General features: G+C 39.1%; 2 protein-coding genes across 2 annotated transcripts; one reads left to right on the top strand and one right to left on the bottom strand.

The window, feature by feature from the left end:
- The first annotated feature begins 1,652 nt into the window (after window positions 1–1,652).
- kcnn4 (potassium intermediate/small conductance calcium-activated channel, subfamily N, member 4) lies at window positions 1,653–22,559 on the top strand. Its single transcript, XM_010747585.3, has 9 exons — window positions 1,653–2,293; window positions 8,815–8,910; window positions 10,168–10,604; window positions 13,236–13,371; window positions 15,628–15,738; window positions 18,935–19,056; window positions 20,101–20,170; window positions 21,048–21,214; window positions 21,336–22,559. The coding sequence occupies exons 1-9, from the start codon at window positions 1,901–1,903 to the stop codon at window positions 21,337–21,339; spliced, it is 1,536 nt and encodes a 511-aa protein (XP_010745887.1). The 5' UTR covers window positions 1,653–1,900; the 3' UTR covers window positions 21,340–22,559.
- On the bottom strand, window positions 22,038–26,795 carry si:dkey-79d12.4 (zinc finger protein 256). Its single transcript, XM_019276076.2, has 2 exons — window positions 26,438–26,795; window positions 22,038–24,794 (listed from the first exon to the last, which is right to left on the bottom strand). The coding sequence occupies exon 2, from the start codon at window positions 24,761–24,763 to the stop codon at window positions 22,838–22,840; it is 1,926 nt and encodes a 641-aa protein (XP_019131621.2). The 5' UTR covers window positions 24,764–24,794; window positions 26,438–26,795; the 3' UTR covers window positions 22,038–22,837.
- Window positions 26,796–26,917: the final 122 nt, after the last annotated feature.

Raw genomic sequence — 26,917 nt, 5'->3', positions numbered from 1 at the left:
TTTTTTTTTTTGGTGTTTTTTTTTTTTTTTTTAATCTGTCAGGTCTGCACTGCAGTTTTTGTTTTATGTACTGTACACACGAAGAATGACTTTAGTCACTGGGTGCTAGGACTAACTCAGGAACTTGCAGCAATATCCTTAATGCCAAAAAATTGTCTTTTCAGGTTACATATTTGTTAGTATGTCATTGTTCTCTCACCAAATATGCTCCATGATGTATGTGTATAATCAATGTAAAATGTGATTCAGGGTTTTAATCTATTGTAGCTAGAGTGAAAATATCTGTATGTTAAGAAGAATATTTTTACTAAATTGCTTGTAAATAATACATAACTTGGATACCATAGACTGATGCACACTTTCTAACCTCACTGTTGTATTGTTGTAATTTATTTGGCCACCACTGGATGGCTCTCAAGTCACAGCTAACACATGCAATTGTATATTGTTTTTGTTTTTTTTATTAACAGTAGCTGCTGTATATTACAAATGTAACTTCACAAAACGCCGATGTGGTTTTAAAACTCTCTCTGCTGTCAGTAATATGTTTAATGTTTCTCATTCAGGTGTATCATTTTTATGGCCTGCTTAAAGCTGTGTGTTTTTTAAAGTTTTTATTGTAAATAACTTGCTATGAAAACCTGCGACAGCTATATAAATCCTGCACACGAGTGTCCTCATGTACTGTGATTATTTAATCATATTGATGCATATTTATTTGATGTCTTGGCAAATATGAAGCTCAGCTGTGCGCTTAAATGTTTTGCTTTCACATTTTTTCATTAAATATTCTTATTGCAGACAATTCAACTCATGTCTGATATTAGAGGTTGAGGTTCCATTGCTTAGTCCTTTTAAGCAACACTTTTGAGAGTTTGGTGCCGTCTAGAAGTTCTCATAAAAAAATATTTCGACTTGGCATGCCTGTCAGTCTGAACACTGCACATAATACCATGCTGTCACTCAGGGTTGTGTGGATCGTTACCTTCAGCAGGAACAGCAGGATGCTGTGCTTGGTGCGTCATTTAGCCCAAGGCCATGACGCTGTTCCTCCTTGCGCAGGCCGGTCAAAGAGGGCGAGGGGAGAGTTTGTGTTTGGCCAATGGAGGATTTGCAGGAAATGAAAGGACATCTTTGTAGCTGCAATCATTAAAATACAGCAAGACAGGACTACTTTACCCAAGAGAAAATAGCTAGAACACGAATGGAAAGTATGCCAATCAATAAACTATTAAAGTATTTGCAATTATTCTCAAAAGGGGAGAGCATAACTGGAGAAAAATGCCTATTTAAAATGGGTAAATGAGGAGTGAAGGTCGGGACAGATTGGGATTGTTGCCAACCTAGTCAAAACTTAACTAATGTTTTGAAGGGGCTGCATCAAGGGAAAGGGATGAAGGTGTTTAACCACGAGGTGTCGCTGTGGAGCTGCTGTGGATCTTGTGCTCATCACTGCTACTAATAAACAAATAATAAACAAATAAAATGTAACAAGAGGCCCATGTATTTCATTATTTGCTTATATTGCGCCTCGTTTTTTCTGAAAGGGAAAGCAGGCGGTTAAACACGTGGTTTGTTGCATGATGATAAAAAAAAAACAAAGACAAATAAATATAAAGATAGAATCAATCGCCTTTTGGGGATATGCGTATGATGTACAGACACAGCACACAAAGAATGCATTGATCATTCATCGACACAAGCTCTTAAAATGCATGCAAATAGTAGTGCATGTCCTCTCGCCGTGTCCAAATGGCATCGGTGCACGTAACCACGCCGCGCCGGTTGGTAGGAGTGTTAAGGTGAGGGTGTATTTAGAAGCCAAGTGTTTTGGTAAACCGGTTATTTCGATGAGCGACAAACGAGAGACGGGTCTGGTAGACAGTGCGCCCATCCGACTATGCCTTCCCCAACTCGAGACGACAGCAAAGTGGAGACCGGACAGTCAGAGGACGGATCTGCGGACAGATCTCAGACAGGAGAACGTCTCGTTTGCGCCCTGGAGATGGAGATGACAAACTGCAGCCTGCACGGCTGCTCGAAAGTGGACTGTGTGAATTGCGATGGCTCGATCAGTCGAAACGGCGGGGACTCAGCAGAAGTATCCGTGCCGCTGTCACTTTCCGGGAAGCGGTCTGTTCCCATGGAGGGAGAAAACCTCTACAGACTGCGAGACAGAAAGTTTTTATTGGAGGATAAAAAGCGCCTTTGCGTGTTGTCTTTAGGCGCCGCTGTGCTCGGGATCCTGCTCATGATAATCCACGCCGAGATATGTCCCTTGGTTTATAAACCGGTAGGTTAAAGAAATTTACTCTACTAATGTCTAATTCAGTACAGTGTTTACCGAGGCTGACTTTAACGTGTATGAATTGAATGCAACATCAAATAATTAGATTGGAAATGTGACGCTTAAACCTTAAAGCTGCTTCTAAACACAATCTTTTTGAGCACATTGCAAATTGCTTCAACTCACAGCTGTGCAGCCTCTGTAAAGCAGCCAAATCTGAATTCAAGTTGTCTTGTCAGCAGGTCGAGACGTTTTAGTGATGGCTCTTGAACTCATCATCAGATTGTATGAAGAATCAACAAAGTCAACATAGTCTTTCTTTCAGTGCTTTTTCCTGCAGTGGAACTAAAGCATGCTCCTCGTTCACGCCTTATGTAGTTGTTAGAGTTAGGTTTAAGGATTTTCACCCAGATTATAATAAAACCACAATAAAGGTAATGCAAACCAATTAATAGATTCATATTCAACCATGTTATCTTTTATTATCTCATCTTTCAGTAGCATCATTTGTCATAACTGGTGCAGAAAACCATGCGTACGCTCTATATATTTGTTGTCATAACAGCTTGCCTGACAGCCCAAGCCCCATGCAGCACAACAGCAGATCCTGCACCTGGGCTTTGAACCTCCCTGACCTCCTGATTAGTTATTCCATTTCCAGACACACCATTTGGTAGCACAGCCTCATGACATTAACATGCAGATCTCAGTGGATAACAATGCCAGGCCACACAATCAACAAATTATTAACTCCCCCTGACTTCCTACAGCACACGCCAGTTCCACATGTGGAAAAAAGTTCTCATGCATGCCGCAAAACATCAGACCACCTCCATGCTGTGAAGTCAGTGATTGATTACAGTGTCAAAGAGCCCCACATTTCTAAACTCGCATCAGCTACAATCTTTTCAGAAACCTATGGAAACATGGCCTGATCTTCAAAAATCTGCCTGATGCGTTCACAGAGTTGGACCAGGAGAAACATGGTTGTGAAATTAACGGCGCTGGCATGAATATTACATTACTATTCCAGTTTACAAATGTGAACCAAGAACAGGTGTTGTCTGTTCATAACAACAGGCATCAGCTTCGGTACCATGGAAATGCTGATGCACTGGAAAAGTGCTCTCTGCCGCAGTTAAAGCATATTATTTTGGAGTGGTTGCATTGTGGATTGAACCATATAACCAACATTCATCTTTAAACCTCATGTGATGATCTAGTCATGAGTGTGAGCTGTGACATCTTCTGCCCCAGCGGACTGACGTGACTTTTGGTCACACGGGGGTTGGCTGGGTGTGCACTTCAGTGTTATTATTTTTGTTTTGTTTTTTAAAGCCACTTTTAAGTTTACTGCAGGATATTTTGGAGCTGCCTAACTTGCATGCCTATCAAAGATAACTCCAGTCTACAAAGTAATATTTTAAGATTATCTTTTCATGGTTATGCACGAAAAACAGGGCTATTTATGGAACGTTTTTCCACATTTCACCTCTTCCCCTGCAGCGAGATTGCTCACAGTACTTCAGGCTATCTTTCCACATCATTTAGTGTATAATTAGAGTGTTTGCATAGCCAGTCTAAAAGTCTCTATGTCTTGACTTTGGGTGACTTTGGGTGTGTTAGAGCCAGGAGTGCGCACTTCGACTTGATGAAACTGTGTGTCCATTTTTTTCTGCAGCTCTTTGAGAACATTCCAGGATTGATTTCACAATATCCACACAGTGAGACTGAAAAGCTGAAAATGATGAACAGTATTTAAATAACAGGAAAAAAATATACAGACAAACATCATTGAAACACACTTCTTAGATATTGTCTATTTTGCTGAGAAAATCTTATGAAATGTCACAATGTTTGTTTAATATGTCAACTTCACGTATCAGATTTATAATACAGAGAAATATTTGGGATAAGTTAGTCAGATCAATTGTAAGAGGGGACATTGTTGTCCTGGGGATGAAAACATCTTTTGGTCAGACAACCTTTACAGATTTGGTTACAGCAGCTTTTACAATTATAATCTTTAAACTTAGTTAAAAATTATCCAACCAACCAGACATGCCATCATACATAATCACTGCATGCTTATGTCCCTGTATGTTTGTCAAATTGTGTCTTTTGTCTTTTTTCATTCTGGTGCATGTCAAATTGTCCTTGGGTAAGATACTAATTGCGTGTGAATGATTAGCTACCAAACTGATGAGCAGCCAGCACCTTGCAGGGCACCCAATGCCGTCAGTGTATGAATGTGTGAATGGGGATGTGAATGAAATGTAGTGTAAAAGCACTTTAAGTAGTCAGTAGACTAGAAAGGTGCCTTATCATTTGAAGTCTATAACTGTGTCTTCTTTAATTTATAAACAGTACGGTATATGTCGTTGTTTTAATTGCTTGCATTGAACATTCCTGACTCTGCACATCACCTTTTCTTTTTGTCTTTTAGCTTTTTACCCTTTGTTAAGCTACTTCATGCCTGCATTCTCCTGTTATGATTTACATGTTATTTGCTTTGTTGTTTTAAAGTAACAGTCCAGGGCCAAGGGTGGATGAAAGAGCCGATGTGTAATGGATGACAATTTCCTTGCGTGCCAGTTATGTCTCATTAATTTTAGTTGCTTGTTAGTTGCTAAGTATACACCTATAAAAGTGTTGTACCGGGAAATAAGCCACTACAATGATCTAAAAATGATTTGGCAAAAAAAAAAGCATATTAATTTTCATTCTTTTTTTATTATTTTACAATTTTCTGAGTTTAAAACAATAAACTCCAATGTTGAAATGGAAATTTAACATTTGATCACAATGAAGTAATAGTTTAATAACATCAGAGCACCTATAAACACCCTGGCATGTAGCAATGTAGTCCTATTCTTTGTTAAAATGAAAAGTTTAATATTTATTTGAAGGTATTTCATGTGTAGCATCCCGCATATTCCGTAAAATGACATAACATGTTATTGTGGTTGTGACTCTCACCCACACACTGAAACCTGGCTTACATACTATAGTCTAGATAAAAGTCACCCAATAACCTTGATGCTGCACCTGCAGCATCTGTAACACGTCACTACGATACCAACATCCTGTATAAAAGTCAGTGTTGTAGCACTTGAGATCGGTCTTATACCTGAAGGTTTCGCCACAAAATTGACCGCATTTGTTTTGTTCATTTTTTACGATATTTTTTGGCCTTTTCAAGCTTTATTTTTGACAGAGACAGCTGAAGAGTGACAGGAATGTGGGGAGAGAGAGATGGGGAATGACCTGCAGTAAAGAGCCACAGGTCGGATTCAAACCCTGGGCTGCCGTGGCAAGGACTGAGCCTTTGTTCATGGGGCAGTTGCTCTACCAACTGAGCTAAACGACACCACAGAAGACTCATATTTTTAATTCAAAACCACAACTGCAGGGATATCATTATGCCTGTGCACTATTTACTCTAATCTTAGTCATGTTCGGTTTTGGTGGTCTTGACTACAACATTGGTATCAGCCACATTTGGCCCACAAGCAACAAGCACACCCAAACACTACACCACTACATACGAGCCAGCTATGGCCCATATGAAACAAGCCAAAACTTACTTACATCACTGGTTCTAACCATGACTACCAAAAGTGGCCCAGTGGCTGAGTGAATGATATCTAGGTCACTTCACTGCGCATCCTTTATTTATTGATATAAGCTGCTGTTGTGGCAGTTGTCACTAACTACTGTACCCCTTTAAAAACAGAATGGAAAACTGGTTCTACAGGCGTGCAGTGTTTTTCACACACCTGCACAAAGGGTTTTGTCACCACTTGCAGCTCCTTAAACATTGAACCCATGATTTTACTCCTTAGCAGACAAGAAATAATCATGGTTGTCTGCAGTGCAGTGTTTGACTAACACAATGAGTCACTCCTATTGTAAAATTCTTTCAATATTCTTTTTAAAATATATTGTTGGTGTCTGTAGCAGTTTATTTATGTGTTGTGGTGTCTCTTTTCCCACTAAATTAGTATAAAATTCTTGCACAATATTATTTGTAAGCCTATCCTTAAATTTATTACAGGACACCTCTAGTTCCCAAGAGTGACCTATACCATCGAGAATCGTCTTGAAAGCACCTTGATTAAGAAAGCAAATTAGGAAACTAGAGTCAGATGCATGTATTATTTCTTCTAAGTATTTATTTATTATAGTGCATACAAGCCAGACCACCTTCCTTTGCACTGGATTCATTTTTAATTGTTTGGTATGTCTTGGGTGGCCTGTCTCGGTGACGGTGTCTTGTTCATCCAAGACTGAGAAACAATCTGTGTTAAAGTTAATCCAAATTAGGTTCACAGGACCAGAAATGACTGTTTCCAACAGGAAAACGTTACAAAAACAATTTTAGAAACTCGGCAAGAAACATGTTGTTGAACTCTTTGTTATGGAATGCGGTGAAATGTTGAGCTTTTGTGGGGTCTTCTAATTAGCCCTGGACGAAATACAGACATGATGTGGATGCTACGGGAGAAACTGTGGAAAATGGCGTACCTTGCCAACGGACGTCACATCATACCACCTACACACTCAAGTTTCCTCAACTTTGAAAGTTTGTAATTATCTTTTTGACTGTAAACCACATTAAACTGCACTTCCCATAAAAAAAATTCATTGCTGTTACATCAGTTGTTTGGAGATACACGATTTAAGGGCATAGGTGCTCTTTAACTTGCTGACACCAAGATGGTAATGCAGAGGTCGATGCTTAGTTCATTCAGTTTGTGAAAACATATCAGGCATTGAGGGGCAAAATCATTGTGTGTATCTTTGTCTCAAGCTGTCAGTTCCCTGGAATGGAAAGTATTTAATTACAAGCACTCTCGTTACTGTAATTGAGTGGCATTTTATGTACTTTATTTGGAGTACATTACAGAATCAGTAATTCCACTTTCATTAGACATAAGTACTGTAAATATATAACAAAGCTCCTTTTGGAAAGGCAAGAATTACAGAGTTGCCTACAATTATGCTGTTCCATTTTAATGAATTCATCTTTTAGGGAAAGGAAATCTCTGACAAAACCTTCATTAGAAAGAAAAGATGCTTAACACTCACTTTGGGAGCAGAGAGATTGATTGCATTCATCGTGAAAAGTACGCTCAAATACAGGGGAACATTTTCTAACTGACTTCTTATTGTCAGATGCATCTTAACATGCATGTCTTGAACAATGAATTGATTATTAATTGTTGGGGATTCATTTCCTGAAAATTAACTAATGAATTAATCAACTAATTGTTTCTGCACCGTAATGTAGTTTTGATATTTTACCAGAGTTTACATTCTTTTATTTTCTTCAAATTTTTAAAAACAGAAGATTATGTAGAAGTTAGAAGATATATTTCACCTGTAAATAAGAACTGGTACTTTTGAATAAGCCTTTTATACCTACAGATGCCTCAGGTTGAACAGAGTCCGTCATGTTTCTCGCGTCTAAATAAGACCTTTTGTATTTTTTGCACATTTTGCTGGCACTGTAGTTTCTCCTTTACGCCTGAAAGGAGAGGGTGAGGCGGTGGTCCTTAAATTTTATGGACCAAATATTTGGCATGACACAAAAATAACCAACTAACAGCCTACTACAGAAATAAAAAAAAAACAAAAAACAATGTAATATGTACACACATTTCTCATGATACTGTGCCAGGTACAAGTATAATGACTTAACTTGTTACAAAGTTACCTTCTCTTTTGAACTTTTATTTCAGTAATATTTCTTAAGGCATAATCAGACTATGAGGTTGCTTAGGGCCAAAACTGCTAGGCAGGCCCACACATTAACTTGGACTGATGTTGCAAGACTTACCCAATTAATCCTTTTCTCACAACACTTGCCCGTTAGTTATCAATTCATTTTTGACTGGTATTTTAAGATGTCAAGTTTTGTGAGAACATGCCTGACAAAACAACTTCATTCTGCATGTTAAATTATCCTGTGTGCAAATCATCATCATGATTGGTATGTATCCTCGCTTTTATTGATCAGACAGGTCCTATGGTTAATATCTTCATTTGGCTGTGAACATGTCAGCAGATAAAGTGCCTGTGTAGCCTTTTAATAACTTAGTCTTGTTTAATAACAAATAGTTTCTTTGTTTTCTGGACAAAATGATCCTCCATGATCTTTGAACAGTTTGTAGCCACTTACCAACCCTCAAAATACAGCAAGAGATTTGATGTTGAGTGATTTGTCCGTCTCTGTTGTGTGCATGTATTCATTCAGTTTTGAGTGATGTGTGCAATTTGTTGACCACACTAGGAGTTCTTTGGGGCCACAAACAAAATTTTTCTTAGGGCCACTAAATGCCTAGGGCACTAATAATTATTTACACTTAAGATGGATATTCTGCCACTCTTTCCTCTCCTATTATTACCACAGTGGACATTTTAAAAACTTTGATAATGAAGAACATTGATGGAAAGAAATAAAATCTTGCAGAAAACCTTCCTTTTACACCTTATCTCCCTTGTCTCTCTTTTTTCTTCCCCAGGGTTCAAACATCGCCTTAATCATCAACTGTTCCATCAGCCTGTCTACCGGGTGTCTCCTGGTCTTCATTATAGCTTTCCATTATAAGGACATCAGGGTGAGTTTGTCTTTTCCCCTTTGTTTCCAACAGTTTGTACGTCTTTACCGTGATGTGCTGAGCGAGAGCCTGTCTGTGTGCATACATAGGTGCATTGTTGATCTTCAGGGCTCAGCATGCCATATTTTGTGCATCACTTTTTATACCAGTTATGTTTGTTCCAGATTAGTGTGGTCAGAGTGATACTTTGTTAGAGATACTTGAGGGCAATAGTTTTAGAGGGAGCTCTCGGTCCACTGATGGTAGCCTCAACACTGATTATCTGTGTTATATTTGCTGGATGCGTAAAAAGAAAAAAGAAAAAACTGGATAAAAACCTCAGCCCACACAGGCATGCATAATATTACAGCTGCGATATTTTTCCAATCCACATGGCTGGCTGCCGTTGTGTGTGAATTCAATATACATGAAGGGATTTTGTTGAAATTAAACAGGGAAAACAATCTTTGATTTGCTTTCATACACGCTCATAGCATGCGTATTCAATAAATGCTGTACGAACAAGTGCAGAAAGCGATGTGTGTGTTCACAGTAGTTGTAAATACTGAAAGTTAGAACTTGACGTATCTTTTACTGCTTTGGGCTGCTGGGATCATACTTTCACATTCAGTGTTTTCAGTTGCAAGTCATGTGTATCTGAATCTGATACAAGTGAGGTCTATGCAAGTGTGAAGAAGAGATAACAGAGGGCAGGTTTAGGGTGGAGACGAACATGCAGACCATGTCTGATGTACTGTTAATTTTTCTCTTTGGTGTTAAGCTAAAATTATTAAAACATCAAGAAGCTTCAAGTGTCCATTACTGAAGCAATGAGAGGAGAAAGTTACCAACCTGCCTAATATCCTTTACTTTCTTGAACAAAGCCACAACAAACTTATATATTAAGAAAATACACATTCTCACTTCCTTGTGTGTGAACTGCCCATGCAAATTAACAAACAACTATCTTTTTAAAATGTTTTATTGTTTACTGTTTTTATTGCTTAAAACACACACCCACAAATGTCTATTCCACATGAGGAGATTAGCTTTTGTATTTCCTCTTTAACACATTGGGTTTGTGTTGTTTTTTTGTTTTTTTTTATACACATACATTGAAATGGTGTCCTTATATAAAAATAACTTATTTTGGAGCCACACCTCTATAAAGATGATTTGATACTGTATTAAAGTAGTAACATTACTATGTGATCACTTGTTTTCATCATGTTTTTCTTCTCTCATTCTCTGTCTTTACTGTCCTCCGGTATCTTTCAGCTGTTCATCATTGACCAGAACCAGGTGGACTGGCGTATTGCCATGACCAGCCACAGGATTCTTATGATCACTCTGGAGTTGTTAGTCTGTGTCATCCATCCTGTTGGCACGTACTGGGAGGTGGGCCTCCACTTCAACTCCTCTTCCTCAGCTCCGCTTTGTGTTTCCAACCACCACAATGAGCCCCTGATGGACATGGAGCTGCTGCTATCAGTGCTGATGTTCCTTCGCTTGTACTTGGTGCACAGAACCATCCTGTTGCACAGCAAAGTGCTGCTGAGCGCCTCCTACAGGAGCATCGGCTCGCTCAACAACATCAACTTCACCTTCCGATTTGTTCTCAAGGTACTGATGAACAAATACCCCGGACGCACGCTGCTGGTCTTCATTCTCTTCTTCTGGCTCACTGCATCCTGGATGCTTACTCTGTGTGAGAGGTAGGGAAGAGAACTGCAAATGAGTAATCTGACTTGTGGTGTTTTAGGCTACAATTTGCAACCAGCAATCTTGGAGATTGACTGTTTCTACTGTATTATAGTGGACATCACTTGTTTTAAAGGTCCAGTGTGTTACATTTAGGAGGATCTATTGGTAGAAATAGAACTTTTAATATCCACAGACTACAGGCTACATTTTCTATGGAGCATGAACTGCCATGTTTCGACAGTGGTCCAGAATGGACAAATTAAATACTGTCTCCAGATAGGACCTTATGTGTCCACTGTAGTTTCTCCTTCATTCTAGGAAGAAGATGATGAGGTGAGGGGACTGCAATGAGCAACTTCCCCATAGCCAAATAGCACTGCTGGATGCCACTAAATCCTACATACTGGACCTTTACATTATAGGAAAGCCATCAATCAATAATCTATCCTGAAATACGCTGTAATTCATAAATACTACTGATAATTACTGATCATTTGCAGCAGTTCATTAAGAAATCATTTACACCACTCTTGTTTATGCTAACTATGAAGCCACCGCCAGCAGATGATGAGCTTAGCCCTTTCAAGAAGAAGAACCTATGGCGGTCATTAAAATCCGTATCTAGAGCCAGTGTTTGGTTCTGTTTGCGGTTTGCTGGGGTGTGGCTGACCAATCATTGACAAAAATTGTGAGGTGGGGGGCATGAACTTTTAGCAGAACAATGAAGTGAATTTAGAAAAACCTAACTTAAAATTTCACCAGCCTGCAAAAATAATGTTAATTTGACATATCAGAGTATAATCTTTGCTTGGTTGTTTTAAGAGAGAGAGCCATTACTGCTCAACAAATATTGACTAGACTTAACACGTGGAAAAAAAAATAATAGCAAAAGAATGCCAGTTATTTGCTTTCCACAATAATCATCATGAGTATATTAGTCCTAAAACTTGTCTACGTCCTTTATGAAAGAGTACATTAACTACAGTTATCATGGTTTGAGCTAATAAGTGACTGCCGAAAGCACATTTTTTCAATCAATCAAATGAGAATCTATTCTCAGTTCTCTTTCAGTGGAGAACTTTGTCAGGATTTTAGTTATTAGAGTCTTTTGTGCAAAGGAGTCAATAGAGTCTTTAAATTCTTGATAGCTGAAACATGTTTCTGAATGGTATTTATTAGTACTCATATAATAGAGTAAACAATGACTTACAAGGTAAACCATACATGCACCAGTCTGTCTGTTACTATCTTTCCTTAAATTTTCACCCTTCGTCACACACGCACATTAAACAAAACAAAATCACGGTAGTATAACATTCCTCCTCGAACCTTGATGGTCAATTTGACTTTCCTGTTCAGAATGAATTTCTAATAACTGATTTGATAATCATGATTTTCTGTTTTGTTACTTGAGCAAATTGCTCTTTAACGTGAGCCAACTAAATGTCAGCCTTATCCTCGGCAGTCTGTCTGGCTGTTTTAACAGAGTGAGGTCATCCGTTCATTTGAACCTTACTTGGAGGCTTTCTCAATATTTCTCAATATTGTATGTTTTGATTTGTCAGAAGCAACAAAAGACCCTGTGATTGATGGCTGATAAGACCACCAAACCTTTTAACTGAACTGTTACACCTGCCATTTTCCATGTTAACTGATTACCACATCCACAAGACAGATGAACATTCACACACTGTTTGACCTCTTTGTATGGTTTCTTCCAAAGTGTACACTGACTGGACTTTATAATGTTTTTCAAGTTTACACTAGGACTGACTTCCTTTCTTCCTAAGTACTGTAAGCAGTAATAAAACAGTTTGATTAACAGACAACACCTATGTCAAACTCAGAAGACTCATTGTGCACAGAAAACAGGTGTGATTGCTGTATCTAAGACATAAAGTTGACTCAGTGGAATTTATTGTGCCATGATTCACAGATCAATGGGTTGGGTTGAGCTATCAGGTTAATGCTTTACTTTACACATCCCATGGTTTGTTTAACTTTTCAAGAAGGGAGCTGATATATAACTGTAATCTAAAATAGTTTTGTGGTACTAATTATAGGGAGCCAATTGAATCAATTAGTACACTTCCAATTACTGTATATACACACAGCAGGTAAGTTCAACATGCCAAATGTGAAATGTCCCAATCAAAAATCACTTGATTATATTAGGCTATTGTGGGTATTAAGTGTTTCATGGTTCGTACTGTATAAAAACGTATTCAGTTTTGATTGCAATATAAAATTATATACAGTATGACACACTCCTGTAAAGGGAAAAAAGGTTCCCATATAAAACTGTTAAATTAAGTAAGTGCTATTTAATTCGGATAGAGTAGTTGTTCATGCTGATACCTCCAGGCTCAACACAACTAACTAAACTTAAACATGTTGCGTATACATTGTTAATTTCAAGTAAAACATGGTTATGTACACAAAAGTGTACACATAGAAAAATACGTAATGCATGTTTAGATTTAGGATAGTTGGATGTTGTGAAAGTGGATTATGGTTTTGTTGATATTCAGAATGCGGCCAGGACTTTTGTCTTTGCTCACAACTAAATGGGGATACGTAAAAATGCATTTAAAACGATTCATCATGACACATTCTCATTTCTGCTTTCTTATCTCCTGCAGGAAGACCCAAGAAACGACTGGCCGCATCGACACGGCTCTGTGGCTCATAGCCATCACCTTCCTCACAGTTGGGTATGGGGATGTGTCGCCCAAGACCAGCTGTGGCAAGGCAGTGTGTCTCCTAACTGGAGTTATGGTAACTAGTTTGTTAATTGAGAAATGTAATGTTCAAGAATATTTTAGATTGCTTATGAAATACAATGGTTTTTAAAAATGTATTGTTCAAGTACTACATAAATTGCATGCAATATTGAAGTTTAGAAAACATGTAATACTTTTGCATGTTTACTTGCATTTATGTCATTTCTTTTTGAGTGGCTGTTTGCCCTCTAATCAGATAAGGTCAGCTGTGATGGAGACGTCTTATCTTTGTTTCACTTTTGAATTTGTTCCTCAACAAACCACCTGACATCTGTCTGCGTGAACTACCAGTCTGATAAGGCTTTTTGCCTTATCAAATGTTCTGCTGCCGTTCTTATCATTTCATTTTCATGTTGTTTTGCTTTGGTGTTCTGGTGCATGTCTATTTTTCCCACACCTACACTTTTTCTGCTCTGCTCTGTCTTTAACCTTTTTCTCTATTTTATTCGATTCCATTCTCATTTCAGTCTTTTTGTTTCTATTCTGTTTTGATTTCTTCTATTCCCTCTGTTTTGCTCCATATTTTTCTGCTCTATTACTTAGTTCTGTACTCTTCCATATCATCGTCTCTACTTTGTTTCATTTCTCCTCTGTTCTATTGCAGAATAGCCTAGAGGTGGTGACAGACCTGAATGCCTTCATTTCCTTGCGCCTGTCATTTAGATCACACACAAAACATCTGTATGGAACGGGATGTTTATACTGAGTGCAGACTTTTGTCCTTGTCACAACTTGTGAAAACAATGGAGATATTGTAAATTACCTCACGTTAGAGGTTACATTTTGCTTAATTGTTTATCTCATTATAAAATAACAGAAATACATTTAAATATCCTAGAGAGAAAGTAGAGGAGGGGTCGTAGTCGGTTCGAATTGATTTACACAATGACAAACAATTGATTTTTTACAGGAAGACTACATCATGTTTTTATGATTGCCCAAAGGAGTGGCAAGGTTAAGACTGGCACAAAGGCAGGTAGGGAGGGTCAGAGATAGAGATGGAGGGTTAAAGGGATAGGGGATTATATTTGAGATAAAATACAAGGAGCTACAATAAGGTAAGATAAACTACAAGTCACTCAGAGCAAGGAGTGTCTGTGTGTTTTAACATACTTACTTACTTACTACATACTTCACCTCTGCTTCGTTAAATTCTGGTACAAGCAGATAAGAGTCACGCTGTGGTTCTGGATGTGGGCACGAGTCCGGTTTAGACACCTCTGTGACAGAGTGGAAAACAATCTTTTCCCTCTCTCTTTCTCCATCTGCCTTGTTTTTATAAGCCACCCCCCCCACACCCCCCCTTATAAGGGAAAACTTTCCACCATATCCATTTTTAGGTGGTTTATTGCCTTTGGCACAACTACAACAGGAGGGTGTGCCAACCTGTGCCAGTGATTTGGAAAAAATAAATTTCCTTCTCCCATCAGGGCAGTTCTGGGAGCCAGTCACAGGGGCTCTCACACCTGTAATATGGCTGAAAGCCTCTCTGGTCAGCACTTCTGCTTCACTCCAGCCATAACTCAATTTGCAGCTGTGTTCAGGGGTTGACAACACTGTTTGCATGCCATCACTGTGTGTGGATGGATCCAAGGAAAGAGTACCTCCCAGGTTTCACAGACAGTGTAATGATAGATATTTTGTGGCTGCTGGAGTATAAATTTGAAACTTTGGTTTGTGCTTTCTTATGTTCATACTCGATCTCTCTTTCTTTCTCTGTGTTTCTAATGCAAGCTGAAATGAGGAAAACAGGTAAAGACTGGCAATCTATCTTACATGAAATCAGTGCAGTGTTTTTGTCTGTGTTTCCTATGACGTGTCTTTTTGTGTGACTATGTAGATGTGATTCGCTTTGCAGCCCATCTGGAGCTTCACCATCATTCTGTAGTTCCCTGTCCAGCAATAGCACAACGCTATTCTCAGAGGAAACCAGCACTATAGCAGTACCACAGAGGCCCGTGTTTAACCATTGAACCCTCTGTATAAATATAACTTTGATTTATTGGATGAAACCATATGAGGTATGAAGACCAACATTCAGTTTTCTGAATAAGTGCTTTCCCTTGAGAGGGATGGTGGAGCAAAACACACAAGGCTCTGTTGACTGTTAGACAAATTCAGCCTTAAAATCAGACTAAAAAAGTTAACATCAGTTTCTCTTGAGTTCGAGTTTGAGACACTGTTGAGAAGAAGAACAGAGGGTAAACATATTAGTAACCATGCCAACATGTGCGTGTTTGTTGGGTTTTAGGGTGTAGCCTGCACTGCCATGCTGGTAGCAGTCGTTACCAAAACTCTGGCGTTGAACAAAGGAGAAAAACATGTGCATTTCTTCATGCTGGACATCCAGATCTCTAAACGGGTAAGAGCAAAATAAGTATATTTAATTTTATAGTTTATATTATGAAACCTATGTAATATGTCAACAAGAAAAACTCACTGATTCTTTGCAACAGACAATTTTTCTTCATCAGAAATGTGAATTTTTGATGTACATGCATGGCCATTTCTTTCTTTCTTGTGATTTCTTATCATTTGCATCAGTCTGACAAGCTCTGACAAACACGATATATCTTTGCATGTTTTGGCCCATTTACTACAAATTATGTGCACTTTATGTTACTGCTAACTCTATTTCAAAATGTGCTGTATGTTTTAGATTTTTCAGTGTAGCTTCCACCTCAGTTCTGTAAAAAAAAAAAAATCAGCTTGCAGAAACTTGAAACTTGTTTAAGTTAGGTAATCCATCACAATGAACACCATGTCTGTATTTATTGTTGTCACAGTCACTGGAACATTGCGTGGCAATACAGCTGTAAGAAAAGCCTGCACTACATTGCCTGACAACAATAATATAACGAAAAAAAAACTAAAAAACTAAAACACTTTGTTATGCTTTGAAAAATGCTTGATGATTATCCAAAATATGTTATTTGTATTAAATGGGAGAGCCACCATAAAGCATAATTCAATAGTTTTCTGTGGATGATTTAATAGAAATAGAGTCTTAACATACAATCATTAACACATTAACAGCTCAATATACAGTACAAGTCAAAGGTTTGGACTCATCCAATGTTTTTTCTTTATTTATATTATTTTCTTTCAACACTGAAAACAAAAAAACTATGAAATAACACATATGGAATTATGTGGTAAACAAAAAAGGTATAAACAAAGTCCAATGTTTTAAAGTAGCCACCTTTTGTTTTGATGAAGACTTTGCACACTCTTGGCATACTCTAAGCCAGCTTCATGAGGCCGTCACCTGGAATGGATTTCCAACAGCCTTGAAAGACTTCTCATATATGCTGAGCATTTGTTGGCTGCTTTTTCTTCAATCTGTGGTCCAACTCATCCAAAAATCATCTCAATTTGGTTTATGTTGGGTGATTGTGGAGGCTACAGGTCACATGATGCAGCACTGCTTCACTCTCATTCTTGGACAAATAGTCCTCACATAGCCTGGAGGTGTGATTTGTGAACAGTGCCACCGGCAAAGCTTCTCTACCATCACACCTCAACTTGAGTGCCTTGCGGTGGAAACCACACATGCAGGTATATTCACCTTATCTTATACTGTACCTTATACAAAGACACGATGGATGGAACAAGAAGTCTCAGAATTTCCCGTAAATGAACTTGTGCTCTTACCAAAAGAGGTTTTGGTTTCGTTTATCTATGGCGGGGAACCAGGTGCATCATAGCATTTGAATGTGTCTTAAAGTGCAATCGCAAAAACCATCAAAGTTTTTGAAAATTTCTGGATTGATGACTTGAAATAATGTTGGACTGTTTCTCTTTACTTAATTGAGTGGTTCTTGACAAACTATGGATTATGGATATTAACTGTATGCCAACACAATTGATAGTCTCAAATGCACCAAGAAGGCGAAAAGTTCCTCTAGTTACCTTTTGACAAGGCACATCTGTTAATTGAAAACCCTTGCAGATCACTACCTCATGAAGCTGATTGAGAGAATGCCAAGAGTGTGCAAAGCTGTCGTCAAAACCAAAGCTGGCTACTTTAACACATTTTACTTACATAATTCCATGTGTTATTTCATAGTGATGTCTTTAGTGTTTATTTATAATGCAGAAAAAACATTGAATGATAAGGTGTGCCCAAACTTTATTGAGAACCTGAAAAATAGTGGGTCTCATCTTTTGCAGAATTTGTGTGATATGTTTATTTAATAATCAAATAAACTTCCTGATCTAAACATTTAGTAAACTCCTCGGCCTTCTATCAGAGATTACTGTAGTAGCAAGGCAAAAAAAGAGAAATGACAAAGCGGATGGACCTGTCAGGATGGATGCGTCACTAATTTCCATGTCGCATGCATGTTTTGGTTTTTGAGTCTTATTATAATTATTTTTTTCCTTAAATAAGAGACACCAGAGGACAGGATTGTGTGGGAAAAGAGGAGGGGATGAGGTCCGCCAACCTCTTTATAGCATTTTCAAGGCGTCAAACAGAGGAAATCATCTAATCTCTGTCAGGAAAGAAACTTGTGTCAGTTCAGGACGGTGCAGCAACAGGCAGGAAACTGGTTGAGCTGGTTGTGTTTGTGAGTGTGTGTGGAAGTGGCTTGCAGGGGACAGTGTTTGTAGGCTTGGACAGGATTCAAGTGTTTGCTTATTGATGGGAAGGAGGAGGTGTCTGATAAATAAAAGCTTACAAGAAAATGTTGTCATAAAGCTAAAAAGGTTTCTTAGATATACACATTAATGTGTCAAGATTTATAGCGTTTGTACAGTTTTAGTTTCAGTTCATGCAGTTTATGCAGTGCTACAGCTTTTCGCCAAACTGTAGAGCTGTGTCTGACTGTGGTAGGTGCACCGCTTTGGAGAATACAATCATTTCCTTTCTCCTGGTGCCTGCATCCTGTCACTAGGTGCATCTTGCTTATAGTTGTTCTTTCTTGTGTGTGTGTGTGTGTGTGTGTGTGTGTGTCTGTGTGTTTTTTTTACGTTGTGCATTCTTCTTAACTATCTAGTGCAGTCCATATTTACACTGATGGGAACAAGGGAAGACATCTGGATGCAGACACTGACAGCATCTATTAATAACTCTCACAACAGGGCCAGAGTGACATCATCACAGGGCAGTTACAGTGATTTGTGCAGGAAGACAAACAGACGTGAATAGAATCAAAGAGAAAAGTGCAAAAAGGTGATACTGGAGAACTGCTGCAATGTCTAAACATCAGTTCTAGTCTGTATGGCCTGTCCTTCAAACGCTTGTTTCTAAGCATCTCAGTGAAAACATGATATATATAGTTCATTTTATCTGAAATCTGCATCACAGAGCAAACGGTTCTGAAACGGAAAGACTATCTGGATTTAATCAGATGGTTTGGGTGACTCATGCTCTTACCTCTGTACTAAAATGATTGATATGCACCACATTCTGTCTAGAAAACATAATAAACGCTGTATAGTTTTGACAATAAAACTTGCAAGTTTGACTTCATGTTGATGGTCTTTGGACCATGTTTCTGCTCCTGGAACGGGTTACATCAGTCAGTTTTCATGTTTTCTTGTCTCTTTACCAGATCCGCCACGCTGCTGCTAATGTGCTAAGAGAATGCTGGCTTCTGCATCGCACAAACCTGATAAAGAGCAACCGCGGTGAGCAGCGAAGACACCAGAGATGCCTTCTGGAAGCCATCAGAGTGTGAGTTACTGTATCGCAAAATGATACCTTCAGGCAGGATGTGTGTGTGTGTGTGTGTGTGTGTTTCTGTCTGGGCGAGGGATGTAAGTGGGTGGTGGTATGTATGCCTTACATGTGTATTTTACAGGTCATTAACTTCATGTCAACATGCTTAACCACAGAGGAACAGGTTTTAATGGCTAATTTAGATTACTAATTAGACTTGTTTGTTTGTTTTATGTGGGCAGGGCATGTGTGAACAGAAGGTCCACCCTCTTATTATCAAGAATTCAAGGCAATGATCTGAGACATTCTGGCAAATAACTTTTTTTTACAATTTATAGTCAAATTTGACGGTAATACACAACATGCTGTACATCTTCATCAAGAAACAGAACATGGAAACCATTACATTTTCCATTTGAGTTGTGTCTCCTTGTTATTGAGCCTTTTCTCCTCGTCTAAGAACAACTAAATTGCACAAGACAGGAAGTCCAAAAGTGTGATTGTACGGTTCATTACTCAGACAACAGGATTATGTGTGTGAGTGTGTGTTATGGTGGAAGGGTTGTACTTCCTGCTTAACACCGGGCACAGCCACTATAAATAAATACGTTACGGAAAGTGGAAGGGACCTCCGCACCTTGGGATTAGGAACAATATACCGTAATGAGACCATAACTCTTTTACTCTAATGTCATCAGAAACTAACTGTTGATTGCAATATCAGTTTCCATGTGTTTTTTTTTGTTTTTTTTGTTTTTTGAGGGCGGCATTTAGGCCTTTTCCACCTTCCACCATGTCAAAAACCTTCTAGCAACGTTTTATAGCTATTTAACAAACACAGCATGACTCCTGCATGTTGAGTAGTGGAATACTCAGTTGTCAGCATATTCCTTCACAAATCAGGGGTTCTGTATTGTGCCAGGATTTGTCCAAAAATACGACGCTCCATCTGCAGATAGGTATTGGAGCATATACATTGGAATAACGTAATTAAAAGAAGCTTATGTTTGAAATACTTCCACATGACTGAGATCTGTCAAACCTCTTTTGTCTGCACAGATTTCGGCATTTACGCCTCAAACAAAGGAAACTGAGAGATTACGTCAGTGAGATGGTCGACCTCCCCAAGGTAAACTACAGCTGTCGCTGGAATGTTTTGTACATGTTCCATTGGAAAGGCTAACCCCAAATAAGATGACAAAGTTCCCCCTCACTACTTAGATAGACTATTACATAGACTATTACACAGCATTTTACAGGCTGCTGTTTATCGCTAGGTGTTCAGACACATTAAATGCTTGTTAAAAAATCTCCATAAAATGTCTCAGGATTCATTCGTGTCAGGAATTCATAGGCCCTGATAGGTTTTCCATGTGGAATAAACCCAAGATATAAAGACATTACCCAGCGAGAAGCACTAATGTGTAATTTGTGAGTTTTAAAACACATTTTCGTGATTGATTCATATGGAAAACAAGCCTAGTTTTTCCAGACTGCAAGTGTAGCCTCTTTATAAGTTGACAAACGTAAACCATGCCATGGTCACTTTACAATCAGTTAGTACCAGTCTGCAAACTGAACATGTTGCTCTCTCTTACTGACTGAATGCAGCTGTGCCACAGCCATGGTGAGCATAGAGGAGTAAAAGAGTAACTAGGTTTGTTGCTATTGGCTCCTTTCCTTGAAATCAAGTGGTAACGAGTCTGCAAAATGTAGTGGTACAGTTTTTAAGTTGGCAACAATGGGGTGTTTTTTGACTCACTGTCCCAGTGATTTGGCCTGAAACTGTGAAACACACATGCACAATATAACAGTGTGTCAATCAGTCAGTAAGACGTCAACTCTCCAAAGCTTCACTATAAATCTGGAACATATATTTAAAATGTCTGCACAGACTCCAGTAATACTAGACAGGTTTACAGCCTGAGTTTGACCCCAAAGTGTTTTTTTCCCCTTGTAAATACAAAAACATTTTTTCCTCTGAATTGTGCGACTGATTTCAACAGATGCAGATGATCATGTGCGACCTCAGTGCCAATTGGAATAACTCCTATCGGGAGCTGGAACAGCGAATACTCTCCATGGAGCAGAAGCTGGATGAGCTGAGTCGTTGCTTCCATCAAACCTCTGAGCTGCTGTCACATGTGCTACGCAACCGCAACCCCGAGATCAGGTAAACAACACTTAGCACTCCCAGTGATGCTTTGCACATCTGCTAACAACACAGCCCAGGATGTGGTATCTAAGCCGAGTCTGCTAAGAAAAATAAACAATTATTTTGTTGTTTTTCGCAGGTGACATGGCTACAAACACTTGTTACGGACACAGATGATTGTCTTCAGCATTTTCATCTACAGTATCCATGAAAGTGAGACGGTAAATCCTCTCCACCCAGAGCTGCTCCAGACTCTTAACATGCTGAACCACTTGGAGGACTGGCATCCCTACTAAAGATCTCATCTTCTGGCCCTGTGCGGTGTGCACTGCACAGTGACTCATAGCATTGACTTCCATTCACTGTGAAAGAATCACAGTGCATTTTGAGAAATCTGTTGTGTTTTCACCAGTTATATTTGTGACGGTGCACAAAGAAACAGGGACCATGGAGAGCCTTGTAATCCACACTGTCAAAGACCAGTCCAGGGCTTGCTTCGTTGACTGCTATTTGTAAGGTTTCACTGATGGACTTTGTCACTGCCTTATTCCTGTGGAATAAGATGTATATATATTTCATCTTAATTTTATTTCCAATTTCTTGCAATGTTTTAGTGTACGCTTAATCATTTTATAGAAAAAAAAAAAAAAACCCTCTTCGCAATTCTCTTTTTTTTAAAATCAGCACAGTTTTAATGGTTACCAGGTCGATAATTGCTTAAAAACAGGCTTATTGAAAAGAAATGAATTTCAAGATTTCGCATTTTTCTGCTTTCCTCAGTAAATTGTGAATGAAATGTTGTGTTTTGATGCTCAAACAAGGTAAGAAACTAAACTTCAAGTAATGTTGAAAGAAACCTTTATTTCAAAGTGTTTGGGATTTAAAAAATATGTCGACTCATATATTAATGTCTACAAATAGGGTTGTAATCATCAGTTTACACCTGTTCTGAGAACAATGAAACTTGAGCGTAAATTGCCTTCTAAACTCATCTTTAAAACATCCCAACAGCTCCATCTAGTGGACATGGGTTGAGTAAACTAAATATGTAATGTGGACCGTTAACATAATTAAAATTTTAAAAGATTACATTGTGTAACAACCATAAAAAAAGTCAGATGCCTGAATCCCCAAATCCCCTCTACATTATTTGAATTGGCTGTAATTGTTCTGAAACAACATCTGGAAAAAAACAAAAAACAAAAAAACAAGAGGACATAAACTCCTGTACAAACTTCACTGTAAAAAATGCACTTTGTTGGAAAAAAAATAGCAAAACTGGACTAACTCTCTCTCTCTCTCTCTGGAGGATAAACTGGAGTTTTAACTTAAGCCAATACTGAAAAAAAAACAAAAAAAAAAACTGTTGAGGAATTTGTTCAAACCCTGTTTACTATGTATCATTTGCACACGCTGAAAACATGATAACAACCATCCAGGACATGCTTATAATTAAAAGCCATTAAGAATGAATGTCTGTGTGTGATTTTGCTTCGATTTTGTCACTCGGTTATACAAAAATTAAACTTCAACGGTGACAATCAGATGACGTGTGAAGGATCCCTTTTGATTTGACACCTTGTTTTAAAAATTGTGCAGCAGAAATCGTGGATAAAAAGATAGATGAGTTAGTGTTTCAAGTCATTTCAAGGGCTTCTTCAATCGTTTCGTTTCTGTCCTGTTTTGAAGTTGGTGCCATATGTAAGCCGAAGGCCTAAAAAAGAGTTGTCCACAGTCGCATGTAAAGGGCACTCTGCACTTTGTCTTAACTTTACATTTCCGTTTATGTCCAGAACGGGATTTGCCCTTCATGTGGTCGGCTAAGAGTTTTGCTCCTCTGAAAGTCTCCCCACAGCTCACACAGATGTAACTTTTGGTCTCGGCGTGCTGAACACAATGTCGCAGGAGGTGCAGCCGGTGCTTGAAAGCTCTGCCGCACTGGCACTGGTGGGAGCGGTGGCCTCGGTGGAGGTAGCGATGGCTGATGATGAGGGATGGCTGCCGCAAGATGGCACCACACTGCCTGCAAGGGTAAGGGGCCTTAGAGCGCCAGCCGGTGTTCATACGTTTCATCAAAGCCACGTCCTGGCTGTCGTTCTCAAACATGGCCAAAATTGTGGGCACTCGGGTGGGGGCGCGATCGGAAGCTTCAGTGGCTGGAGTTGCGTCAGTGGCACCAGGGGCAGGAAGATCGCTTGAAGGCTGGTTGCTTGGCTGACCTAGTGCACAGTCTTTCTCTGATCGAACAGGTGCAGCAGCAGACAACAAACATATCGGTTCAGGAGGTCTGCCTGGGTGGGAGGAGGAGGTCGAGAAAGAGGAAAGGCTAGCTTTCACAACAGCCGACAGTGACCCTGCATAGGTATCGCCAACACAGAGCTTTCCATTAATGACCTGGTTGGCTACATTTGGACTACTGATTGCTGACTGGGCTGCTGTGCCGCCGACACCTGGCAAGAGCTTTTTATCAGTCAGCGCTGATGGCTTGGTAATGATGCATACCTTGGTGCTGACCACTGACGAGTGAACTCTGGTGACGTGGTTAAACAAAGTTTTCTCAGAGGTGAAAAAGCATTTGCATATGTTACATGCTTGCGGCATCGACTCAGAACAAAAGAGCGCCAAAGGTGATTTGCTCCCTTTGGGACACTGGTGGTTATTGTACGCCGTCTCGTGAGAGAAAACTTGGCCACAGACGTCACAAGTATACAAAGGCATGTAGTGTTCATTAAGAGACGTCTGAGTAAGAAAGAGCTCCTTACACAGTGAACACTGATATTTCACCCTCACACCACTACAGTGCAGCAAATGAAGCTTCATAGACTTAAATGGTCCTCTACCACAGGTAGCACATACTGAACTATTAATACTAGATTGGACTGAACTGGTGTTTTTAGATGGTGGACTAATAGGAGAGTCACTGGAGCAATCAGTCGAACTTGAGCCACCATCTGATTCTGGATCATCGGGACAAGACCCTGCAGGTTTGGAGTGCATTTTATCTTCATCATCGGATTCAGAGCTTGTTGAATCATCTGCCTTCTTGCAATCCCTTTCCATGTCAGCATCGTTGTCATCTTCACCCACTATATACTCCACACTGTTTTCAGGTGTCTCATGTCTCGCAGGCTTCATCTCAGTTGTTTGTTGAGGTTTCAGCTCCGAGTCACGCAGTACTGAGTTTGCACTTTGCTGTGCAGTCACCGCATTTAAAAAGTTGTCACGGTTCTGACTTTGGTATATGACTGTAGAAATCAAAGAGGGAGCCTCCTGAAATAGTGCTGAGTCCATGCAATGTCTCTCTGCATGCTTGTTCAACTCCCACACATTGCTGAACGACTGATCGCACTTTTTGCAGAAGGGTGGCGAGTGTGCATTATCCAAGTGCGTGGAGAGCGAGGTCAGGCGCCTGAAAGTAACCTTGCAGATGTGACAGGTGGCTTTGATATCGTGGCTTCTGTAGTGTGACATCAAACTTGTAATGTTGCTGAATTTCTTGCCACATTCCCAACATTTCCTTTTTGTGGATGCACACCATTCGTCATCGCTGCTCGAGTCTTCAGACATAAGGAGTCGGTCTATGCAAACTCTGGGTAGCCTGCAATTTAAAACAGAACAGACAAAATGAATATATAAATGCATGTTACAGGTTTCGTTCGAGAATCGCAGAAGACAGCTATTTCTCCAGAAAAAGATTTAACCACCTTAACCACCATCACTATGTGTATTTTAGAGTTAATTAGCTGACTGTATAAATTAATCAGCTCACATCAAAATTTGTAGTAGCTACTTTATTTGAGCCAGTTACCAATTGTTATTATATTGCTATGAAACATCTTACAAGATGTCCAAGCCCCTCCCATCCAGGAATAGCGTTAATAGCTTTCCACGTTGCGCCATCATCACGTCAAAATTATTATAATACTTTATTCAATACTTTGGTTTTGACATAGCCCTCTGTTGTACCTGGTGTTTTGTGCCAATATATCTGCTTAACATTAACATGTTAGCACACTTTCTAACAGAGCTAAACTCAACTTTATTTATAAAGCCCTTTAAAAACAGCCGCAGCTGACACAAAGTGCTGTACATAAAATAGAACATGAAATATAAGACATATAAAACAAAGAACAATATAAAAACAATAATAAACGATAAAACAATGTTAAAATAATATTAAAGCAAAAACAGAAACAGAGTGTCATGCTGGGTTAAAGGCCAAGGAATAAAAATGGGTCTTAAGACGTGTTTTAAAAATGGACAGTGAAGGGGCTTGTCTAATGCGTAAAGGGAGGTCATTCCACAATTTAGGAGCTGTACCGTGTCGCTGCAGTTTCTGTCTTATAACACCGTTGTATTATTTCACCTCCATACAAGATCTCATCTTCTGGCCCTGTGCGGTGTGCACTGCACAGTGACTCATAGCATTGACTTCCATTCACTGTGAAAGAATCACAGTGCATTTTGAGAAATCTGTTGTGTTTTCACCAGTTATGTTTGTGACGGTGCACAAAGAAACAGGGACCATGGAGAGCCTTGTAATCCACACTGTCAAAGACCAGTCCAGGGCTTGCTTCGTTGACTGCTATTTGTAAGGTTTCACTGATGGACTTTGTCACTGCCTTATTCCTGTGGAATAAGATGTATATATATTTCATCTTAATTTTATTTCCAATTTCTTGCAATGTTTTAGTGTATCATTTTATTTAAAAAAAAAACAATCAAACAAACCTCTTCGCAATCCTCTTTTTTTAATCAGCACAGTTTTAATGGTTACCAGGTCGATTATTGCTTAAAAACAGGCTTATTGAAAAGAAATGAATTTCAAGATTTCGCATTTTTCTGCTTTCCTCAGTAAATTGTGAATGAAATGTTGTGTTTTGATGCTCAAACAAGGGAAGAAACTAAACTTCAAGTAATATTGGAAGAAACCTTTATTTCAAAGTGTTAAAAAAAAATATGTCGACTCATATATTAATGTCTACAAATCGGGTTGTAATCATCAGTTTACACCTGTCCTGAGAATAGTCAGCTGTTGGTAGATAAAATAAAACAATTTGAAGAAGTTTGTGAAAGTATGAGAAGTGAACAATCTGACTGGTAATAATTAAAATAGTTATTAGTTGTAGCTCTGGTGTCTTAGTTAGTGATGCTTTCGTTCCCACTTGAAGCTAACAGTGTGTTTGAACAATGTAATCTCAATTTATTACATTTCCACCTGCACAGAGAAGCTGTACTCACCTCTGTCCACAAGTCCTGGCTGCCTGTAGCACAGACTTCAGGTGAATCAACCAGCCGCCTCCAAACTTTCAGGGTAATCTCAGTCAACGTTACTCTGCGTTACTTAGAGACACAAAATCGCTAGCTAGCGTTAACGTCAAGTTGCACGTAATCGTTTGGGTTTTCGGAGAAGTAACGGCCTCTGGTCGAGATTTGTGTGCGGGGCACATCCATCTGTATGAGTGGCTTCATTACAGACGCGACTCAGCGCGTTAAAAAGCAGAAAAACCTTTGAAATTTCACATTTGAAGGCAGCATTTCTGTTGATGGCGTCCACACACCGAGCACCGCCATATCCGTTTTAAACCGGAAGAGTGGCGCATACATCTCCCAGAATGCATCACATTCGAGAATCGAGAAACGATAAATTAAATTATTCAAAATATCACGCGTTTAACTATTTATATATATTTTTAAGGCAAAAAAATAGGCTTAAATTAT

The sequence above is a fragment of the Larimichthys crocea genome, chromosome XIII (assembly GCF_000972845.2).
Source record: "Larimichthys crocea isolate SSNF chromosome XIII, L_crocea_2.0, whole genome shotgun sequence".
In the NCBI taxonomy this organism is placed as follows: Eukaryota; Metazoa; Chordata; class Actinopteri; family Sciaenidae; genus Larimichthys; species Larimichthys crocea.
Note: the sequence above shows the minus strand (reverse complement) of the source record. Positions and strands in the feature narration are given on the sequence as shown.

What these genes read in the sequence shown, in the direction of transcription:
- kcnn4 (XM_010747585.3), top strand. Translation starts at nt 1,901, where the DNA reads ATGCCTTCCCCAACTCGAGACGACAGCAAAGTGGAGACCGGACAGTCA. An exon ending in GTCTCCTAACTGGAGTTATG is followed by an intron (nt 13,372 to 15,627) that starts GTAACTAGTTTG and finishes GTTGGGTTTTAG; the next exon opens with GGTGTAGCCTGCACTGCCAT. An exon ending in ACATCCAGATCTCTAAACGG is followed by an intron (nt 15,739 to 18,934) that starts GTAAGAGCAAAA and finishes TCTCTTTACCAG; the next exon opens with ATCCGCCACGCTGCTGCTAA.
- si:dkey-79d12.4 (XM_019276076.2), bottom strand. Translation starts at nt 24,763, where the DNA reads ATGTCTGAAGACTCGAGCAGCGATGACGAATGGTGTGCATCCACAAAA.